The sequence below is a fragment of the Artemia franciscana genome, chromosome 8, assembly GCF_032884065.1.
Source record: "Artemia franciscana chromosome 8, ASM3288406v1, whole genome shotgun sequence".
Classification (NCBI taxonomy): domain Eukaryota; kingdom Metazoa; phylum Arthropoda; class Branchiopoda; order Anostraca; family Artemiidae; genus Artemia; species Artemia franciscana.
Window position 1 is genome coordinate 2,268,749 of NC_088870.1, and position 20,521 is coordinate 2,289,269.

The window sequence follows — 20,521 nt, forward strand, 5'->3', positions numbered from 1 at the left end:
AAAATGTTGCTTTGTGATCTGATGAATAAAAGTTTAGTCGAAGCAAAGATTTATCTTATCCGTAATTTTGTTGAAAAATGATACTTCATTTTTGCTTTACACAGAACGAAATTCTTTTGTGAGCTTGCTTACTTTACTCAAAACTCAGGCCGGTTCAGCCCCACTCGAAACCGAGGAGCTGCTAGGTCCAAGCGCTTCTATTGGCTTCTGCTTTAGCTAGTGGTCGAATCAGACCCGTCCAAGGAACTTGGTAACTGGGACAGCTGCCCTGGAAGCCGTGGCAGTTGCCCCGAACGCCGTGTCAGGGTTACTGCGGCTGGGGGGTTATCCATCTTGATTCGATTTTTGCTTATATTTGAGTCGGGAGGGGCGTAGTAATTAAATTTTCCCAGGGCACCACCAACCATAGGAACCGCTCTGGATTGAATAAACCAGTGCAACTCAGAACCGAGAAGCTGCTTAACTAATGGGCTGTATCTTCAGTAACTGGGATAGCTGCCCTGGAAGCCGTGGCAGTTGCCCCAGACGCCGTAGCAGGGTTACTGCGGCTGGGGGGTTATCCATCTTGATTCGATTTTTGCTTATATTTGAGTCGGGAGGAGGTAGTAATTAAATTTCCCCCGGGCACCACCAACCATAGGAACCGCTCTGGATTGAATAAACCAGTGCAACTCAGAACCGAGAAGCTGCTTAACTAATGGGTTGTATCTTCAGTCTCTGGTCCAATAAACTAGCACGACACAACATCGAGAGGCTGCTGCAAAAAGTGCTACTACTGGATTCTGTCTTCTAACCTGCTTGACCCATGGGTTCTATCTTCAGTCTCTGGTCCAATAAACTAGCATGACACAGCATCGAGAGGTTGCTGCAAAAAGTGCTACTACTGGATTCTGTCTTCTGTTTGTGGTCTAATAAACTAATACAAATCGGCATCGAGAAGCGCCTGGACAAAGTACGTCTACTGGGTTTTATCCCCTGTTTGTGGTCGGATAACGCAAACCACACCACGTTCCCCCACTTGTGCCTATACTTCGGGAATTCTACTGACATCCAAAATGTAAGCCTTATGAAGCTCTAAGATAATAATTTCTGCATAACTACTTGCAGTTCTGATTAAAACAACCATACAGAATAACAAAATAATTAACTCCAAAATTTATTTGACAAAACTTGACAACATAAAAGTATAGAAGCAATACAAGGAAAATAAAACTGTATCACAAGACTAGGAAAAGAGGACCATAAAAACACTTTAAAAGTGATGTTCCGAAAATTGTTGAAAATCTGTTTCGTTTTTTAGTCTAAAAACCTTTCATTTCACTTCCGTGAAATGAAAAGAAATATTTTCATTTCACGGAAAATAGCCTACATTTTGTTTTTAAATATAGAAAAAAAAAGTAAAATTGTTTCCTTGAAAAAAGGCTTACAATTTAACGTTCAAATCTGCAGACGTAAGATTTCCATTGTTTTGCGTTATATCATCCAATGAGGTTCTAAAAAAAAGAAAAAAAAGAGAAACAAGGTAAAACCTTATTCAAGAAACATTTCTACTAAGAGAACTTTACGAACGAATTCAACACCTTCAGCTAAGCAATCAGTTACTTCAACAAAAGAAGTGTCATTGGGATTCGTCAGAAAAATTAGTCAATTATAGGTTTATTTTCATCATTAAGTGATGCAGAGCATAGTACTTCGCTTTTTAGTATATATCTGCCATAATAAGGACAATTAATGAGGACCACCCAGTAAACGGTCGGCATCCCATGCCCTCCCCACTTTTATCACTGTACTGCTCCCAGATATACCCTGTCTTATAATACTCTTTTATTAGATTGGTAATCAAATTTTCTTTAAGTTCATTATGTATCACTTTGGCCTTGATTTGATAGGGTCCTTCTAGATTAGAATAATGGTGGAGGGCCTTGAGAGTAAGGTAATTCATATTGATCCATATGGCACCTCTCCAATAAGGAGGATCATGTTCCGTGTTTCGTTTGTCATATAAAGGCGAATTTTTTGCAAGAGATCGAAGTCCATATTTTGTCCATAGTAAATTTGGATTTTTGAGATCATCTAAAATCTTTCCCAGTTTTTGTGAGCTGGGACTAAGGATATGTGTGAAAAGAGGGAAAAGGCTAACATAGCCAAACGTATCATCAACAAAACCTAATGTAGGGGGAGTTAGCACTTCCCGAATCATTTCTGGCCTTGACATACCTGGTTCGGTCTTTGGCCTTTTTAGCTTAACACTAGTGGAATGTAGGCCATAATCAGCAAACCGTTTACTCTTAGTTGACCAATGAACTTTATCCAATAGCTTATTATCAGCTAAATACTGCCAGGTTTCTACATACTTCTGGCCATCTTTGCCAATTAGCTCTGAAATACGGCTCATCAACTTGGAGGCTAAAGTCATCCAACAGCGAAGATCTAGATGGCGTTCATCATCTGTTGGATGTGAAGCCCTAGGATAATCATCCAAGCCAGAAGAGAAACTTTTTGGATTGAGCTCTCTTTTTGTTGTGGGGTCACGACCTTGCCAGTAATAAGTACTAGGTTCACGTCCTACTTGAGTTGTGTTGAACCAGTCATACCTAAAAAAAAATATACTTTAACTTGAAAAAACGAGACAATGACAAATAAATTTGACAATGACAAATAAACTTCACCCCCTCGTCAATACTTCGCTCTTTACGATAAAGTTCGAATGTTGTTCCAATTCTGTAAGAATGACCCCTGGATCACAAAGGCCTTTTAATTAGAATACATAATTATTTTGAAAGTACCAAAAAAAAACTTTAGCTTAAAGAGCGAAGTATTGACTAGGGGGCAGACTTCCTCATATACGCAATAATTTCTGTTCGTTTTAAGTTTTAATGTTACTCCTTACTTTCAGTTGAAAAAGATGTTTTTTTAATTTAACTTCTGATGGTTTTTAAAATAATGCTGGGAAATCCAGCGTAGATAATTCCGTTTCCCCATGGAAAGATCTTCCACGCGACCCTCGACCCCTTCCCCCACCAGAAAACTGTCTGTACTCTTACCAATAACCACTACTATATGTAAACAATGGGCAAAAATCATAACTCGCAGCCCGGGGAGTGTGGGGGATTTAGTCATCTTCAAAGACATAGTTATTAGATCTTTAGAGTGTGCTGAACAAAATCGCTATCTCAAAATTTTTATCATGTGAGTTTGGGAGAAAAAAATAAGCGTAGGAGGGAGACTAGTTGCCCTCCAATTTTTTGGTCACTTAAAAAGGGGACTAGAAATTTCAATTTCCGTTCGAATCATCCCTCTCACGATACTCTAGGGCCATTGGGTCGATAGGATCATCCTTGGGGAAAGAAACAAAAACAAATAAACACGCATCCGTGATCTCTGGCAAAAATACAAAAATCTACATTTTGCAGATAGAAGCTAGAAACTTCCATAGGAAGGTTTTATGACACGCTGAATCTGACGGTTTGATTTTCATTAAGATTCCATAACTTTTAGGGGGTTTTTCCCCTTTTTTAAAAAAAGGCAAATTTTTCCACCCTCGTAACTTTTGATTGGTAAGACTAAACTTGATGAAACTTATATATTTGAAATCAGCATAAAAATACCGATTCTTTTAATGTATACATTGGTATCAAAATTTCGTTTTTGAGTTTTGGTTACTATTGAGCCGGATCACTCCTTATTTACAGCCATGACCTGTTTGAAAACAAAAAATTCCAAGCGTTAATAGTTAAGTAGTTAAATGCACCTAAACTTTCTCGAACAACGAGTTCTCAGCAAATTTTTACGATCCTATAAAAAATAATTTTCTTTTCAAATTGAAATTTCTGCTGGGGACAATAAGTCTCTAGCATAATGACTTTAAGGAAAAAGGAAGGAATAATATTAGAAGGAATTATGAAAGAACAAAATAAATATATAATTATTTATCTGATAAATAATTGAGGCTCCTTGGCCGAATAGCATCAATATTAACTCTCTTAGGGAGGGGTGTCTGATATTATATGCCGCTGTAGATTGTTTCTTGACTTATCTATCTATTTATTAAAACATAAGCATTACAGTAAGTACTGTACACAACAGGAAACAAAACAAATAAAATCGAGAAAAGAAACAAAGTGAAACAGCGTTATACACACAACGGGACATAAAAATAAAACCGAAAAGAAAATAACAAGACTTAGCATCCAACAACCGAAACTGCACTTGAATAAGCAGCGAAAAATAGTAAATTTGTATATTGCACACACTAGACCATTGGTTCCCAACTAATTTTGGGCCATGCCCTACCGAGACGTTTCTAAAATCCTGATGCCCCTGTCTTGGCTTTTTCTACAATTAGCCATGGCTTGGTGCCCCCCCCCCAACTACTTGATTTTAATTTAAAATCAACGGAAATACAATACAATCTTTCATCCCTTAGCTGTTGGGGGTATTGTCCATTGATTTTGAACTAAAATCAAGTATTGGGGGAGGGGGAATGAAGCCATGGCTAATTGTAGAAAAAGCCAAGACGGATAGTCTGAATGAGCGAGAGGCAAGTATGGCATAAGCCCTTTTTAGTATTGTACAAAAACGATATCATTTCGCTAGTTGATAGATAAGTCTATCCCCCATTCGTACATACGTCCTTCTTAGGTCGTCCCATCGATTTTGAATTATAATCAAGTAGTTGGAAGGGGAGAGCATCAAGCCATGGCTAATTGGAGAAACAGCCAAAACAGATAGTCCGAGTGAGTGAGAGGCAATTACGGCATAAGCCCATTTCAGGATTGTATAAAAATGATGTCATTTCCCTTCTGATAGATAAGTCTATCATCCAGTCGTCATTCCTAGGGCAGAATTAAGGTAAATAGTCTTAGAACTAGGGGATGAAATACTGCATTGCTTTTGCATCCGTTTGTTTTGAATCAAAATCAAGTCGGTAGAGGGGGCATCAAGCCGTAGCTGACTGTAGAAAAAGCCAAGACAGATAGAGTGAGTCAGAGGCAAATATGGCATAGACCCATTCTATTATTGTATAAAAATGTCATTTCACTTGTTGAAAGGTCATTTCTCTCGTGATATTTAAATTAGGTTAACTAAAACTTTACGTGTATTCACCTGGAGGAAGCTTAAAGGCAATTAACTTGGTATCTTATTAGATCATCATATAGGCATATTTTATACTAATGAAAAATATTGTCTGAATACAATATGTTTTTTTTACAATATATAATGTCATTGCACTACTATCATCTATCATTTTTTGCTCTTTAAATACATATGAATGTGAAATCATCCACATAAATGTGTTTTTTTTTTCAAAATTAAGGCTCTAGGCATATGACCCACCAGTCCCACTGATGGTGCCTGCATCCCACGTTAGGAATCACGGCTCTAGATTCTGACTTACAAGCGAGAAGCTAACAGATGATGACGGGAATGATTATTCACTTTTCTATGCTAATCCGCGTTTAATTATGTTTATCAAACAGTTTTTGGTAACGAACTATAGTAAGGAGCGACCCGGCTCAATAGTAAACGAAACTCTAAAAAACAGAGTTTTGATGCTAAAAGATACATCAAAAGAATTGGATTTTTATGCTGATTTTAGATATATAAGTTTCATCAAATTTAGTCTTTGTCATCAAAAGTTACGAGCCTGAGAAAATTCTCCTTATTTTGGAAAACAGGGAGAAACACCCCATAAGTCATAGAATCTTAACGAAAATCCCTCCATCGCATTCAGCGTATCAGAGAACCCTATAGCAAAAATTTCAAGCTCCTATCTACAAAAATGTGGAATTTCGTATTTTTTGCCAAAGACAGATCACGGGTGCGTGTTTATTTGTTTTTGTTTTTTTTTTTCTTCTTCTTTTCCCCAGGGGTCATCGTATCGACCAAGTGGTCCTAGGATGTCGCAAGAGGGCTCATTATAACGGAATTGAAAAGTTCTAGTTCCCTTTTTAAGTGACCAAAAAATTGGAGGGCACCTAGGCCCCCTCCAACGCTCATGTTTTCCAAGGTCAACGGATCAAAATTTTGAGATAGCCATTTTGTTCTGCATAGTCGAAAACCATAATAACTATGTCTTTTGGGATGACTTACTCCCCCACAGTCCCCGGGGGAGGGGCTGCGAGTTACAACACTTTGACCAGTGTTTACATACAGTAATGGTTATTGGGAAGTGTACAGACGTTTTCAGGTGGAGTTTTTTGTTTAGGAGGATGCATGAAGGGAGGGGGCTATGTGGGAGGATCTTCCCTTGGAGGACTTTGTCATGGGGGAAGAGAAATTCAATGAAAAGGGCGCAGGATTTTCTAGCATTACTATAAAAAAAGACAATGAAAAAATAAACATGAAGAAGTTTTTTCAATTGAAAGTCAGGAGTAGCATTAAAACTTAAAATGAACAGAGATTATTACGCATATGAGGGGTTCTTCTCTTCCTAAATACTTCGCCTCTTAATGGTGAAGTATTTTTAGTAATTTCAATAGTTTATTCTACGGCCATTCTGATTCAGGGGTCATTCTTAAAGAATTGGGACAAAACTTAAGATTTAGCGTAAAGAGCGAGGTATTAAAGAGGGTAAGAACCCCCTCATATACATAATAAAAAAATATAAGAATATAGAAGTTTGTTACGTAAGTTAATTCTTAAGTTACGTATATTTTTTACTAATAAAAACGTTCGTTAAAAATTAAAAGTTCTAGTTGCCTTTTTAAGTAGCCAAAAAATTGGAGGGCAACTAGGCCTCCTTACCCACCAGTTATTTCTCAAAATCGTCTGATCAAAACTAAGAGAAAATTAGCCAAAAAAAAAGAATTAGTATGCAAATTTCATTTTAATAATTTATGTGCGGAGAGCCAAAATCAAACTTGCATTAATTCAAAAACGTTCAGAAATTAAATAAAAAAAAAACTTTTTTTTTTACTGAAAGTAAGGAGCGACATTAAAACTTAAAACGAACAGAAATTACTCCGTGTATGAAAAGGGCTGTTCCCTTCTCAACGCCCCGCTCTTTACGCTAAAGTTTTTTTTACTGTTTAATAAAGTAGAATCAAACAGTTCGTGGTAACGAACTGTAGTAAGGAGCGATCCGGCTCAATAGTAAACGAAACTTTAAAAAATGGGATTTCGATACTAATAGATACATCAAAAGAATTGAATTTTTATGCGGATTTTAAATATCTATTTTTCATAGAATCTTCACGAAAATCACACCATCGCATTTAGCGTATCAGAGAACCCTACTGTAGAATTTTCAAGCTCCTATCTACAAAAATGTGGAATTCCCCAGGGGTGATTTTATCGACCCAGTGGCCCTAGAATGTTGTAAGATTGCTCATTCTATGAAGTTCTAGTGCCCTTTTTAAGTGACCAAAATTGAAGGCACCTAGACCCCCTCCCACGCTCATTTTTCCCCAAAGTCAACAGGTCAAAACTATGAGATATCCATTTTGTTCTCGAAAAATCTAATAACTATGTCTTTGGTGACGACTTATTCCCTCACAGTCCCCGGGGGAGAAGCTACAAGTTACAAACTTTGACCAGTGTTTACATATAGTAATGGTTATTGGGAAGTGTACAGACGTTTTCAGTGGATTTTTTTCTTGGATAGAGAGGGGGTTGAGAGGAGGAGGTTACGTGGAAGGATCTTTTCATGGAGGAATTTGTCATGGGAGAAGATAATTTCCATGAAGGGGCGCAGGATTTTCTAATATTATTTAACACAAAATACAATGAAAAGATAAATATGAAAAAGTTTTTTCAACTGAAAGTAAGGAGCAGCATGAAAAGAAAACAAACGGAAATTATTACGCATATGAGGGGTTCATCTCCTCTTAAATACCTGCTCTTTACGCTAAAGTATTTTCAGTAATTTCAACTATTTGTTCTACGGCCTTTGTGATTCAGGGGTCATTCTTAAAGAATTGGGACAAAATTTAAGCTTTAGTATAAAGAGCAAGGTGATAAGAGGGGACAAAGCCCCTCATATACGTAATAAAAATATACGAGTATAGAAATTCATTACGAAAGTTAATTCGGAAGTTACGTATATTTGTTATTAATAAAAACGTTCATAAAAAATTAAAAGTTCTAGTTGCCTTTTTAAGTAAACAAAAGATTGAGGGAAGCCTCCTCTCCCACTCCTTTTTTCTCAAAATCGTCTGATCAAAACTAAGAAAAAGCTATTTAGCCAAAAAAATGCAAATTTCGTTCTAAGTATTCATGTGCGGAGAGTCAAAATCAAAACATGCATCATTTCAAAAACGTTCAGAAATTAAATAAAAAAAAGTTTTTTTTTAACTGAAAGCAAGGAGCGACATTAAAACTTAAAACAAACAGAAATTACTTCGTATATGAAAGGGACTGTTCCCTCCTCAACGCGCCGCTCTTTACGCTAAAGTTCTTCACTGTTTTAAAAAGTAAATTTGAGAGAAAGAGTAAAACTTTAGCGAAGAGAGTGGGGCGTTGGGGAGGGAACAGTCCCTTTCATATACGGAGTAATTTCTGTTCGTCTTAAGTTTTAATGTCGCTCCTTGCTTTCAGTTAGAAAAAACTTGTTTTTTTTTTATTTAATATATGAAAAAAAGCACTAGAAATGGCCCTACTTGATAACCAGCTTTATTTGTTATATTTTGAAATAATTTGAGATAAAATTAGTAGAATGTCCGTAATTCTGAATTTTCGAACTAATTGTGTTTTTCTGTACCAACGTGGTGCACGTAGTTTATATTTTAGAAAAAGAAAAAAATGAACGGATTTTTTGGTGGTCTGATTGTCTGAGCATTTTCTAAAATGAGACAATAAATAAGATACGAAGGAGGGCTACTGCAATAAAGGCTAGCTAATAGATGGCAGTTAAAACACAATTTGTACGTGCCAATAAAAGCATTAGATGTCGAAATTAGATGCTTTCAATGCTCAATGAGAAGTACCTTCGTGTGTGGTAGGGAAAACCCGGTAATGAGACATTTTTTTCGACATACCTTAGTATTAATTTCATCATTAATTAAGTATTAATTAGCATTAATTAAGGTAATAATTTAATACCTTAGATTAGATATGTTTCCCAAGACCACACTGCCTTTCTATGACGAACAAATAAATGTTCAAAGGGGGTTAAGTCCCTTTATTAGACAGTGAAACCGATACAAAAGTCTGGATATTTCGACCACATATACAGCAATCGTCATCAGCAGAAATATCAAAGTATTTCACTGTCTTAAAAATGAACTTGTCCCCATTGAACGTTTATTTGTTCGCTAACGAGGTCCAAATATACTAGATAATCGGGAGCTTAAAAAGTAGATCTTTTTTGTCTCTTTTTAGTGGTTGCTCTTGTTTAATTTTCTTTTTAATGGTTTCAGTAAATTTAATTTATTGAGAGAAAATAAATTTTCTCTCACATATGCACACGAAACTTGTTCTTAAAATCTATATTTCACATTGTAGTTCTATTATCGTTTAAAATAAAATTACTGTTCTGTACCATGTAACTAGACGAGGCCAAGCCCTCTGCAGATATTCATAATCACTCTGAGAAATAGATTCAGCTTCACCAAACATGTCATAAAGAGGAAGCAGTAAAGTTGGCGGATTGGCATTAGAATTCTTCTGCACAACAAACTCATCAGGAACTTTGACCCTTGCTTCAATCCCTAAAATCTGTTCACGAGGTATCCAGCCTTCAATATTCATAAGGTCCAGCCAATGAGCGATAATGTCCTAGAAACAGATTTGATGAAAAATGAATAAGTATTCTCGCTTCTCTTTGAGACATTTGTCAATAATTTCTTAGACCATGCTATCTTTCCATTTATAATCGCAACGAAAGTATATTAAAAACGCATAAATTTTTTATTAAGACAGTGAAAAGAATAAATAAAAAACTTGTCAAAAACAAAATGATAGTTAAAGTTCGAATATTTCGGCTTCACATCTGGAAGACTTTTCCAACGGGAAAAAAACTAGTCTAAAAAAGATACGAAGAAAAGAAAAATAAAACAACAATGAAACACTACGCAGAAAAACTAAACAACAAAAATTACACAAAATCTGATAAGGCAGAGAATCAAAGCACAAAATAACTGTTTTGATAACTCAATGTTTTTTGCTTTGGTTCTCTGTCTTATAGGATTTTGTTTAATTATAAATGTTTTGTTGTTGTGTATTTTTTGTAGAGTTATGTTTTTTTCCTTCTTCTCTTCTTTATTTGTTTTGTTTAAGCTATTTTTTTATGTTTTCCGTTGATGAAGGCTTCCCGATGTGAAGCTAAAATATTCGAATTACTATAGCTTGGAAAGTTATTTATAGTTTGAAAAGTTTATGTTTTAATTGCTGCACTATCTCATTAAAAATTTTGCCCGTTTTTAATAAACGGGCCGTTTTTGCAACGTTTTGCCCGTTTTTGCAACGTTTTTCGTCCTGAGATATACACTACCATTGATTGCAAATAACCTACGGTTAAAGGACCTATTGCTGATCTCTTTTCAGTTTACATCACGAGGCTAGTACTAAGTAAATATATGGACCTTTGTTGACTTAAATAAAAATGCCCATCATGCAGTACAGCGCTGATATTGTTTTTATACATAAAATAGACTAAAATATTGTTCTACCGTTTATAAAAAAAAAATGATGTAAAGCAAAAAAGATCAACTCACTGGTTTTTTTAATAACAATGGTTACAAAATTAATATCATTATAAAAGAATAACATAGAAAGCTGAATTAGAGAACAAGAAATATAAGAAGCTGGATGATAGAACAACAAATATAGCTTACGGTTTTAGTCAAAAATAAATCATCATTAATGCGGTTATTTTATGAATTTCTGAACCCCCAGCTTTTTTCTTTTTTTTACGAAACAAGTGGTCGCTACTACTGCGATGGCTAGTAAGCTTGATTGTTTTCCATGATTCAAGAAAGGCTCTGAAGACAGACTCCCCCCACGTTGGGTCTTGATTACTTAGCCCAGTTGGGTATGAGCTACCCAACTGTTGAGCAGTTTCTGGTCCAGAACACTAAGTAAAAATGTTTAAAAAAGTTCTCTTTCATTTTCACATCCTTTTTATCATTTATTATAGGTAGGTCTTTACTGAACTCGTCTTGCAAGTATGTTCTGTTCTGATCAATAAAGGGCATCTAAAGCAGTGTGATAACGGGATAATTAGGTGCAAGTCCATGACTTTTGAAAAAAGTCAAGGAAACTCCTAAGTTCTTTCCAGTCCATAGACATTCATTCGACTTCTAATTTATTATAATTATTCTTATATCATAGTAATAAAATAAATTATCATTGTTATTATATAATGGTTCCCAACAGGAGTAGTACTTTCCTAACTGGCCTAAGAGCTCACTCAGGGGAGACTCCTTCGCCCCAACAATTTTGGCCACTGGGTATAGACAATTGCTCGTTTTATAATTATAATGTTTCCCATAAGAAGTGGTTCGTAAGCTAAGATTTTCTTTAGTGGCTTACGAGTGATCTTATTGAAGCCCTCCGCCTTCTTAGATTTCGGCAACTAAGTCAACTATATTGAATATTACAAAAAAATTCAGTATTATCTACTGCTCAAAAGAATAAAAATCAAATGAAAGTAAAGAGCAATATAAAATTTTCAGACTAACAAAAATTATCCTATATAACAGAGGGGCAGCTGTTCCCTCTATTCCCCACTCTACGCTAAAACATGACTAGTGTTTTACTGAAAGCAATTTACAATTCAATATACATGGGTAACTGGTACTTACAGGGTTTAAAAGAGGATTTTTTTTAATTTTAATTTATGTCTGTTGTAAATATCTTATTCTGCATGACATAATCTAACTATTGAGAGATTTTTCACCCCATATACCCCTGGCCGTTCCGATAGAGTTTAACTTTTCCATAAAAATCTTTCAAAACTGAATCACCCCTTGAAAAGTAACCCCTTAAGATTTTCTTAAGGCGGGCCAAAACAATTAGTTGTGATGTCCATGTATTCAGGAAAAGAATCGTTAGAATAATTTTGCCCATGCCGAGACCCCCCCCCCTTACCTTTGCCTTTATGTAGGTATGGGTGTGAAATAACATTTATAAAAAAGGAGCCATAGGGTTATAGCAACAAACATAATAATGAATAAATGAACATCTTATCAACTTAAATAGATTTGCACAGAAACAAGCCTAAAATACCATATTTTTTTTATAAATTTTTTTTTATAATTTTTTTTAAATATATTTGGCACAAAATAAATATTTTTGCAACAACAGGGGAGCATTTCCCCACAAAGTATCCATATTATAAGCTTACTCAAAATGTATTCTTCCAAACAAGAGGATGCTAAAGGTCCTCTCTTCATATTGATTAGAAAATCACAATTGATTTTCAATTGTGAAAAAATTCAAAGACAATTGAAAAAATCATATTGATTAGAAAATCAATAGATCAGGGTGAATGAGGATCCTCTGTAGCTGTGTTGGTCTTAAGCACCTTGGTGTTGCAGTGAATCGCTAGAAGTAGCACCAGTTAATTTCACTCGTACTTCATAGAAGTTTTTATCGCAGAATTCGATAACCTTAGTATCATCAAAAAATTTTCACTCGTAGTATTTTGGCCACAATTGGGTCAAAATTTCAGTTGCAGCACAAAAATGGCACAAATCAGCACGATCCTTCTTGCTGCTTGAAAAGCCCACCAGAATTATTAAGCCTCTTTCAAAAGAGCCCCTTTCCTATATTCTACGAATATCACTTCGATATGATCACGACTGGAAAAAAAATAAACAAGCAATATTTTTATTTATTTATTTTTTTTTGCAAATCCGAAATATAAACCTCCGCGATAAAGTTCTCTGACATGCTGGATACGGTGATGCAGTTTTCACCAAGACTACACCTATTTTAGAGGCCGTTTCCGTCTTTTTTGTGAAGTCCTGCAAATTTCCTTAGACTTGTAGTTTTTTTATGATAATTTTAAATTCAACGAATTTGACATAATTTGTAACCATCGTGAAAGGAAAACTTTTTATTTTTTTATTCGGTACTTGTATGATCTACGCCCTACAGTTTTAGTGGTTCACTCATTAACGCTTTTTTGTAGAAGCTTTTTTTTGTTAGTTTCTTTCAGCTTAGCGTGAAACAAGACAAAGAGAAGTGACACAATGGATGGAAAATATATAATTTGGGCTATATATTTGTACATTAGGGGTGGGGTGGGGGGTAAAGTATTTTGACAGTGCAAAGTTAAAAAACAATTCTTACCTCATATATACATAATAATTGTGCCTAACACATTAGGCATGCAGACCCGCTATAATTTACCCCCTAATGTACAAATATATAGCCGAAATTTGTTTCTAAAGTATTGTATTTTATCATACTTAGGTATATTTCATTTGGATTGAGCGTCAGAAAACATGCCAGAAAAATATTAGTTAGGGCATAGACTATACAAGTACCGTTTACTCTTATTGAGATTTGTTTTTCGGATTTTCTTTTACTATCGACATGTCGCTTTTTACTTAGAGTTCATTATCATGAATTATTCGACAATAGGTAAAAACATAAGTATGTTACGGGTTACAGCTATGATCAATCATCTAAAAGGCATTCACGATTTAGTCACGATTTTTAGCGTATTATACAAACAGATGAATGCAGTCAAAATATCAAAAGGGTATAGGATATTACATAAGGTTGGAGTGTCTTATATAGGGACATAATTGCAAATTATCACTCAGATATTTTTTCTATGGACGGACGCATTTTTAGTACCGCAGTTTTTTGGAATGTTTTTTATTTAGAAAAAGAACTAAAAAACTAGACAAAAAAATATTAAAAAGTGCATCTAAAAACTCTTTTGCTTTCCCTGATACTACTTAAGTGATAAAAAAAAATGCTATTTAGGTACTAATTTGATCAACAATCAATGTTCTCAGTATAATAACTGGAGATTCACTGATGCTAAATCGCAATAAATAACCAACATACAATGTGCTAGGCGTCAAAAGACGCCTAAAGAGCCAACACAATTTTAATCTACTGAAAAAGTAATAAGCATTTCTATGAGGTTACAACAGGTCCAAAAAATTAATCACTCGAAGTTCCGTTCAAACACCACTCGCTAAAAACGCAAGAGAAACCTGAAGTCTTGATTTGCCTTGATTAGCCTGATTAAAGCCTTGATTAGCCTTGATTTAGTTTAGAAATCAATTAGCCTTAGAAATCAATTAGTTAGAAATCAATTTAGTTAGAAATCAATTAGAAAAACAATTTAGTTAGAAATCAATTAGTTAGATTAAAACAATTAAAATCAATTAGTTAGAATTAAAACAATTTAGTTAGAAATCAATTAGAAATCAATTTAGAAATCAATTAGCCTTGATTCAGGTTTAGAAACCTGAAGTCTTGATTAGCCTTGATTAGCCTGATTAAAGCCTTGATTAGCCTTGATTTAGTTTAGAAATCAATTAGCCTTATAAATCAATTAGTTAGAAATCAATTTAGTTAGAAATCAATTAGAAAAACAATTTAGTTAGAAATCAATTAGTTAGATTAAAACAATTAAAATCAATTAGTTAGAATTAAAACAATTTAGTTAGAAATCAATTAGAAATCAATTTAGAAATCAATTAGCCTTGATTAGCCTTGATTCAGGTTTAGAAACCTGAAGTCTTGATTAGCCTTGATTAGCCTGATTAAAGCCTTGATTAGCCTTGATTAACCTGAAGCCTTGATTAGTTTTTTTTTATCCAAATCATCAAGCTGAGATCGGGCTTTCCTTAAAGTTTATGATTTAGAAGCTAAATTCTTCCTTTCAGTGATTTCAAAAGTCAGTATTTTCTTTACTTTCAATTTATTTGGATGAATGTTTGCAAGGAAACCCTTATTTTGTAAGAAAAATATACTGTCGTCTAGTAGCACTAATTTAGGAAAATTCAGGGTGGAGGGGTAAAAAATATATTTTTCAAAATCTATGGGGTATATTTGCCATATTTCAATAAAAAATACAAAAAAGACATGTTTCAATGAAAATATCCCAAAAAACGTATTTTCAAAATCCCCTGCCCCAATTTATGCCACTGCCGTCGTCTTTGAAGTAATAAGACGTCATGGCTGTCCTATGATTTTATTTATAGTCTAAGGTAATTCATATTTCCGTTATGGCTGGGATTTATTTTATCCATTTGGAGAAAAAACCGCTCATTAATTTTTTTTTCAATGTGTTCATTTTACTGTTTTTAGTGGTTAATATCTTATGATACAATTGCAAATCTTTTCATATAACATTTTCAAGTTAATTGTACATAGAATAGTCTTAAATACAACACTGAATTTATTATACTATGTATAAACCAGTTTTCCTTTTAAACTATAATTTTGACACCAAGAATACAGCTAATAGTCTTAATATAATTTGTCTAAGTCGTCAATGATAAAAACCATACCTGCAAACGGGTATTTGAATATCTGAAGATAGGATCTTTGAAAGCTCTATCGTCTTAGAGCTTCACAAAGGATTTTAAATTGGAAGAGAGCCAACAACCTTCCATTTTAGGCAAAACAATATTCAAAACCAATTTTTTCGGTTATACATTAGATATATTTTGAATAACACAATGTTTTGATTTGGTAATAGATAGAATTTGGTAAAAAAAAAATAGATAGAATAGTATTTTCAATTTGGTAACCCTTTTGGGCCAACCATCTAGGGCCAAAAGAAAAGCAGGTCGTCCCCGAATGGGTGGGTAGAAGTCGCAAGTAAGGATTTAAATGAAATAGGAACCTCTTGGGATGGTGTCAAGAGGGAAACTTTTGAATAGAATGGGATGGATGAGGATCTTTCAAAGCTGTGTTAGCCTTAGTCGGCTTGATATGCAACGAATTGTCAGTAGTAGCAGCAATAGATAAGAAACTTACCTGGGATATTTCCTTGTCCCATTTTGATATTAGCAAATTATGGAAACCTTCATCCCAAAGGAAACCACGTGGGAAAAAGCTTCTCGACGGCACTGAGGCATAAAGTGGCGCAGGCCAATAAGGCACAGGTTCTTTTGTAGCAGAAGACTGAACACGAGACGTACCATAAAAATATCCAATACCACCAATCATATTGCTCAAAGCCGCTTTAGCAAATATAACATCTTTTACAGGGAATTTTTTCTCAGAAAGCCTGAAAGTATTTTCAAATTTGTCATCAAAATTCCTTTTATGTGTTTTCAGTTCTTCATTGAAGATGTCACCACTGAGTCTATCAACTCTTTCGTAATTCGATGCAGATTCAAATATTACTTCGAAATCAAATGGTGCTTTTCCAAGGGCGTGAAATACGACAAGATTAGGGGCTTTATTTTCCCCGGGTAGATGCTCTCCTCCAAGCACTATATGTTGTTCCTCATTGATCTTTTTAACTGTTAGCCCCATCATGGTAGAATCTTTGACTAAATGTGGGCTTGGAATGTTGGTACTTAAATATGAGTTGGTAATGACTCCGGAACTGTTTTTGAAATGAACTTGAAACTCTCCCAGTGATGTTGTATGGCCAATAATGGAAGTCATTGTGCTAGCAGTCTCATCTAAAACAGGGGTGAGCCATCCTTCAGTTCCTTCGTCAAAAGTAAAATAGAACATTACTGAGACGAATTCGTTTTTCATTTCTTCTATCTAGAAAAAGTTTGATGAGATAAATCATTTGGAAGATAGAAACAGAATTTTAGGAAATAGGGATACAGAATGCACTTTCGAAAGCTTTTATGTTACGGAATCGTTACTTTTCGCAGATGTACGAAATTAATTAAAAAATTTCTAAAATTACAAATTTACAAAAAAAAACTGATTTTTTTATTTTAAAAAGTGATATTTACCCAAAAACTCGACGGCACATTTGATCCCTCCCCTCCAACTAAATTCCAGGCATAGCAGCCACCACATATTTTGTAAAAATATACAATAAAGTATATTGTATATATACAATATACAATATACAATAATAAAAATGTTACATATTTTGGTAAAATCGGTCTTGGTATTTAAAACTAGTTTATAAAAACGAGGAAAAAATTATTAAATCCGAAAAAGAAATTTTTTAGCAAAGAACGTCAATACTGATGAAGCAGGGATGTCTAACTCGTAATTGAATTATTTTTTTTAACAAGTTTTTTTTTCTACTGAAAGTAAGGACCAACATCAAACCTTAAAACGAACAGTAATTTTTCCGTATCAGGGGGGGCTGCCCTCTCCTCAGTACCCCTCTCTTCACGCTAAAAGTTTTACTAAGTACTAGAAAAAAAATGTCTGATTCTAGTTTTTTAAAAAATGCCCTGATTGTGTTTCATAAATCGTTCTTTAAGAATTGGGACAAAAGATCGAACTTTAGCGTAAAGAGCGGAGTGTGGAGGAGGGGCAGTCCCCTTTGTATATATATGTATATATATATATATATATATATATATATATATATATATATATATATATATATATATATATATATATATATATATATATATATATATATATATATATATATATATATATATATATATATATATATATATATATATATATACATATATTTATGGAATGATTTATGTTCATTTCAAAGTTTAATGTTGCTCCTTACTTTCAGTAGAAAAAAAAAGTTTTTATTTAATTTCTTATTGTTTTTCAAATCATCCAAGGAAATCTCTCCCCCATCGTTGAAAATCCCTGCCACGAAAAATTCCTCCATGGAAAGTTCTTTCCATGTAAAATTCTTCCCCATGAAAATTACACTTGGACAATTCCATACTTGCTGCAGATTCCCATTGAAAATTTCCTGCTTGCGATTCCGCCTGAAAAATACTCCTTCCTCCTTATGTATAGAAAATCCATCCCAAGAGAATCCCCAGTATATTTCCCAATAACATATTCTATGTGCAAACAATGGACAAACTTCATAACTTGTGGCCCTTCCTCTGGAGACTCTGGGGGACATGTCATCCCTAGAGGCATTGGACCTTTCAACTATATTGAACAAAATGGCAATCTCAAAATCTTGACCAGACGACTTCGGGAAAAAAGGACATGGGGTAGGGGCTTGCTGCCCTGGAATGGGGCCCATTTTTTGGTCACTTAAAAAGTGCACTGAAACTTTCAATTTCCGTTCAAATGAGCCCTCTCCCAATCTTCTAGAACTATTAGTTCGATACGATTACCCCTGGGAAGAGCAAAGACAAAAAAACACGCGTCCGTTATCTTTCTTCTGGCAAAACATATAAAATTCCACATTTTTGAAGATGGAAAATCGAAAACTTAAGCTCCTAAACTTGAAAACAATAGGGATCTCTGATACACTGAATCTGATGGTGCAATTTTCAACAAGATTCCTTGAATTTTAGAGGATATTTTTCCCCTTTGTTGCAAATTTTCTCAAGTTAATAACTATTGACGGATTTAATTAAACTTAATGAATTTTATATATTTGGAATCAGCATATACGTTTTTTTAGAGTTCCGGTTAAATATATATATATATATATATATATATATATATATATATATATATATATATATATATATATATATATATATATATATATATATATATATATATGCTGGTCAGCAATAGGAGTAGTAAGGCCACTAAACTGAGTCTTCTGCTCTTTAGGGGTCTCCCCCAGGCCTCTCAGTGTGTTCCCAGGTGGCGATAGAGGAACATCCTACAGATATGTAGGGTACCTCCGTAGGAGGCATGGACTGAGGGGGGACCTTGTCCCTGGAGGTCCTTAATACAAAACTGGGGCACCCTCGCCCGAGGCCATAAATACAGGTGGAGGAGGAAGAAGGCCCTTCAATGTACACTCGACGGGGCCCACCGGCGTGTCAAAACGTCCCATGAGTTACAAACCTTCCCCCAGTGATGGGTTAAATTGCATGGCGACGCAGAACACCATCGTGGGAGGATCCTCTATAGGAAGACATCCGCGGATGGGCGTAAGTTCAGATCTATGGATAACGGCCTCTGCAAAGGGCTTCCTCGACCCTTTCGGGATACCTGCAAGACTGGGGACCTTGCGGTTAACTCTACTCCCACTTGAGGAGTGGCACCCCTCGGGAAAATTATAGCCTAGTAAACGACACAGCATTTGCAAGGGATTCTGATCAATGGATAATTCTTCTGTGCTTGGTCTGTAGGCATGCCTACAAATGTAGGCATTTGTAGGCATGAATATATAACGAGTCGGAGGTAAGAAGCTGTCTGTGCAGGATTTCGACTCCTCTTAATAGATCGCCAAGTGCTGAAAACCATGTTGTGACCAAATTGGGCCCAGGATTCCACAAAGCCTCCATTCATACTGGAGGTCCCAGGAACTTCTTGCTGTTCGGTTCTAAGCTGGCTTAAGCGCTTCGGTGTGGGCTTGAGAAGATATGTTGATCCCCATCCTGCACTAGTATCCGGGATCATTACTTTTCCTGAGGCCAAAATAATTTCAATGAATTAAAGAACATGAAAATTGGGACTTGGAATGTTACGACGTTAAAAAAAGACTATCGTATTGACATTTTGACTGACGAATTCATACGATTCGAACTGGACTTATTAGGAGATTCAAAAACTCATATTCCAAGAGTAGAAAGCATGAAATTAGGTGATATAGAATTTATTTACTCAGACAGGAAGGATGGGGTACATAGACAGGGAGTAGGGCTCATGATGAATAAGGAAGCTGCTAAGTCTTGTTTAGGCTGGGAAGTTATCAATAATAGAATACTAATTGCTCATCTTATGACTAAAAAGTTCAGGGTATCAGTTATAGTAGTATATGCCCCTGTTGAACCGACTGATAGAGATACTAGTGACAGATAAATATTACTTACAGTTCCAGGAGCAAATAGACAGAGTCCCAGGTAGAAATACGGTGTTTTTACTAAGAAATTTCACCGCCCAGGTCGGTAGAAATAGGGATAGATGGTATCCTAGCCTAGGTAAATTTGGTGTAGGAAAAGAAAACAGTAATGGCCACAGACTTTTGCAATTTTGTAGGTATAACAATCTAGTTATAACCAATACGGTGTTTGGTCATAAAATAGCCCATAAGTTGACATACTCACGTGATGGTAAGACAGCAAACCTTATAGATTACGTTATAGTAAGCCGAAGAGTGGCAGGATCAATACAAGATACTAGGGTAGATAGTTTAAAATTTGACAATGTGGAAGATGGTTGGAATAATTTTAGAAAAACAATTCGTGAAGTTGCTGATGGTGTCTTAGGAAAAAAGTTATGACTGCAGATACGAATATTAGTGAAAAAGCTTTATGTTTAATAGAGGGACAAGGGATTTGTACAAGAATTATCTGAGTGATAAATCATACGAAAACAAAAGGAATGTAAACAAAGTGGAGAAAGCATTAAAATATGAACTAAGAAGGTGTGACGTGGAGGCCATGGATTATATTGCCGAGGATCTAGAAGATGCAGCTAGACAGCATAATACTAAAATATTGTGCTGGCAAGCTAATAAATTGAGAGGGAGTAGTCAATCTGGACTTGTCCCAGTTAAAGATAG

At 35.0% G+C, this 20,521-nt stretch overlaps 1 protein-coding gene across 1 annotated transcript in view; it reads right to left on the reverse strand.

Moving 5' to 3' along the window:
• Nucleotides 1-1,140: 1,140 nt before the first annotated feature.
• LOC136029870 (uncharacterized) overlaps nucleotides 1,141-20,521 on the reverse strand; it is a 41,777-nt gene continuing 22,396 nt past the window's right edge. Inside the window, exons 6-8 of the mRNA XM_065708333.1 lie at nucleotides 15,895-16,638; nucleotides 9,482-9,717; nucleotides 1,141-2,594 (exon numbers count right to left, since the gene is read on the reverse strand). Coding sequence (XP_065564405.1) covers nucleotides 1,700-2,594; nucleotides 9,482-9,717; nucleotides 15,895-16,638 — 1,875 coding nt within the window. The 3' untranslated portion in view covers nucleotides 1,141-1,699. The remainder of the gene's footprint in view (nucleotides 2,595-9,481; nucleotides 9,718-15,894; nucleotides 16,639-20,521) is intronic.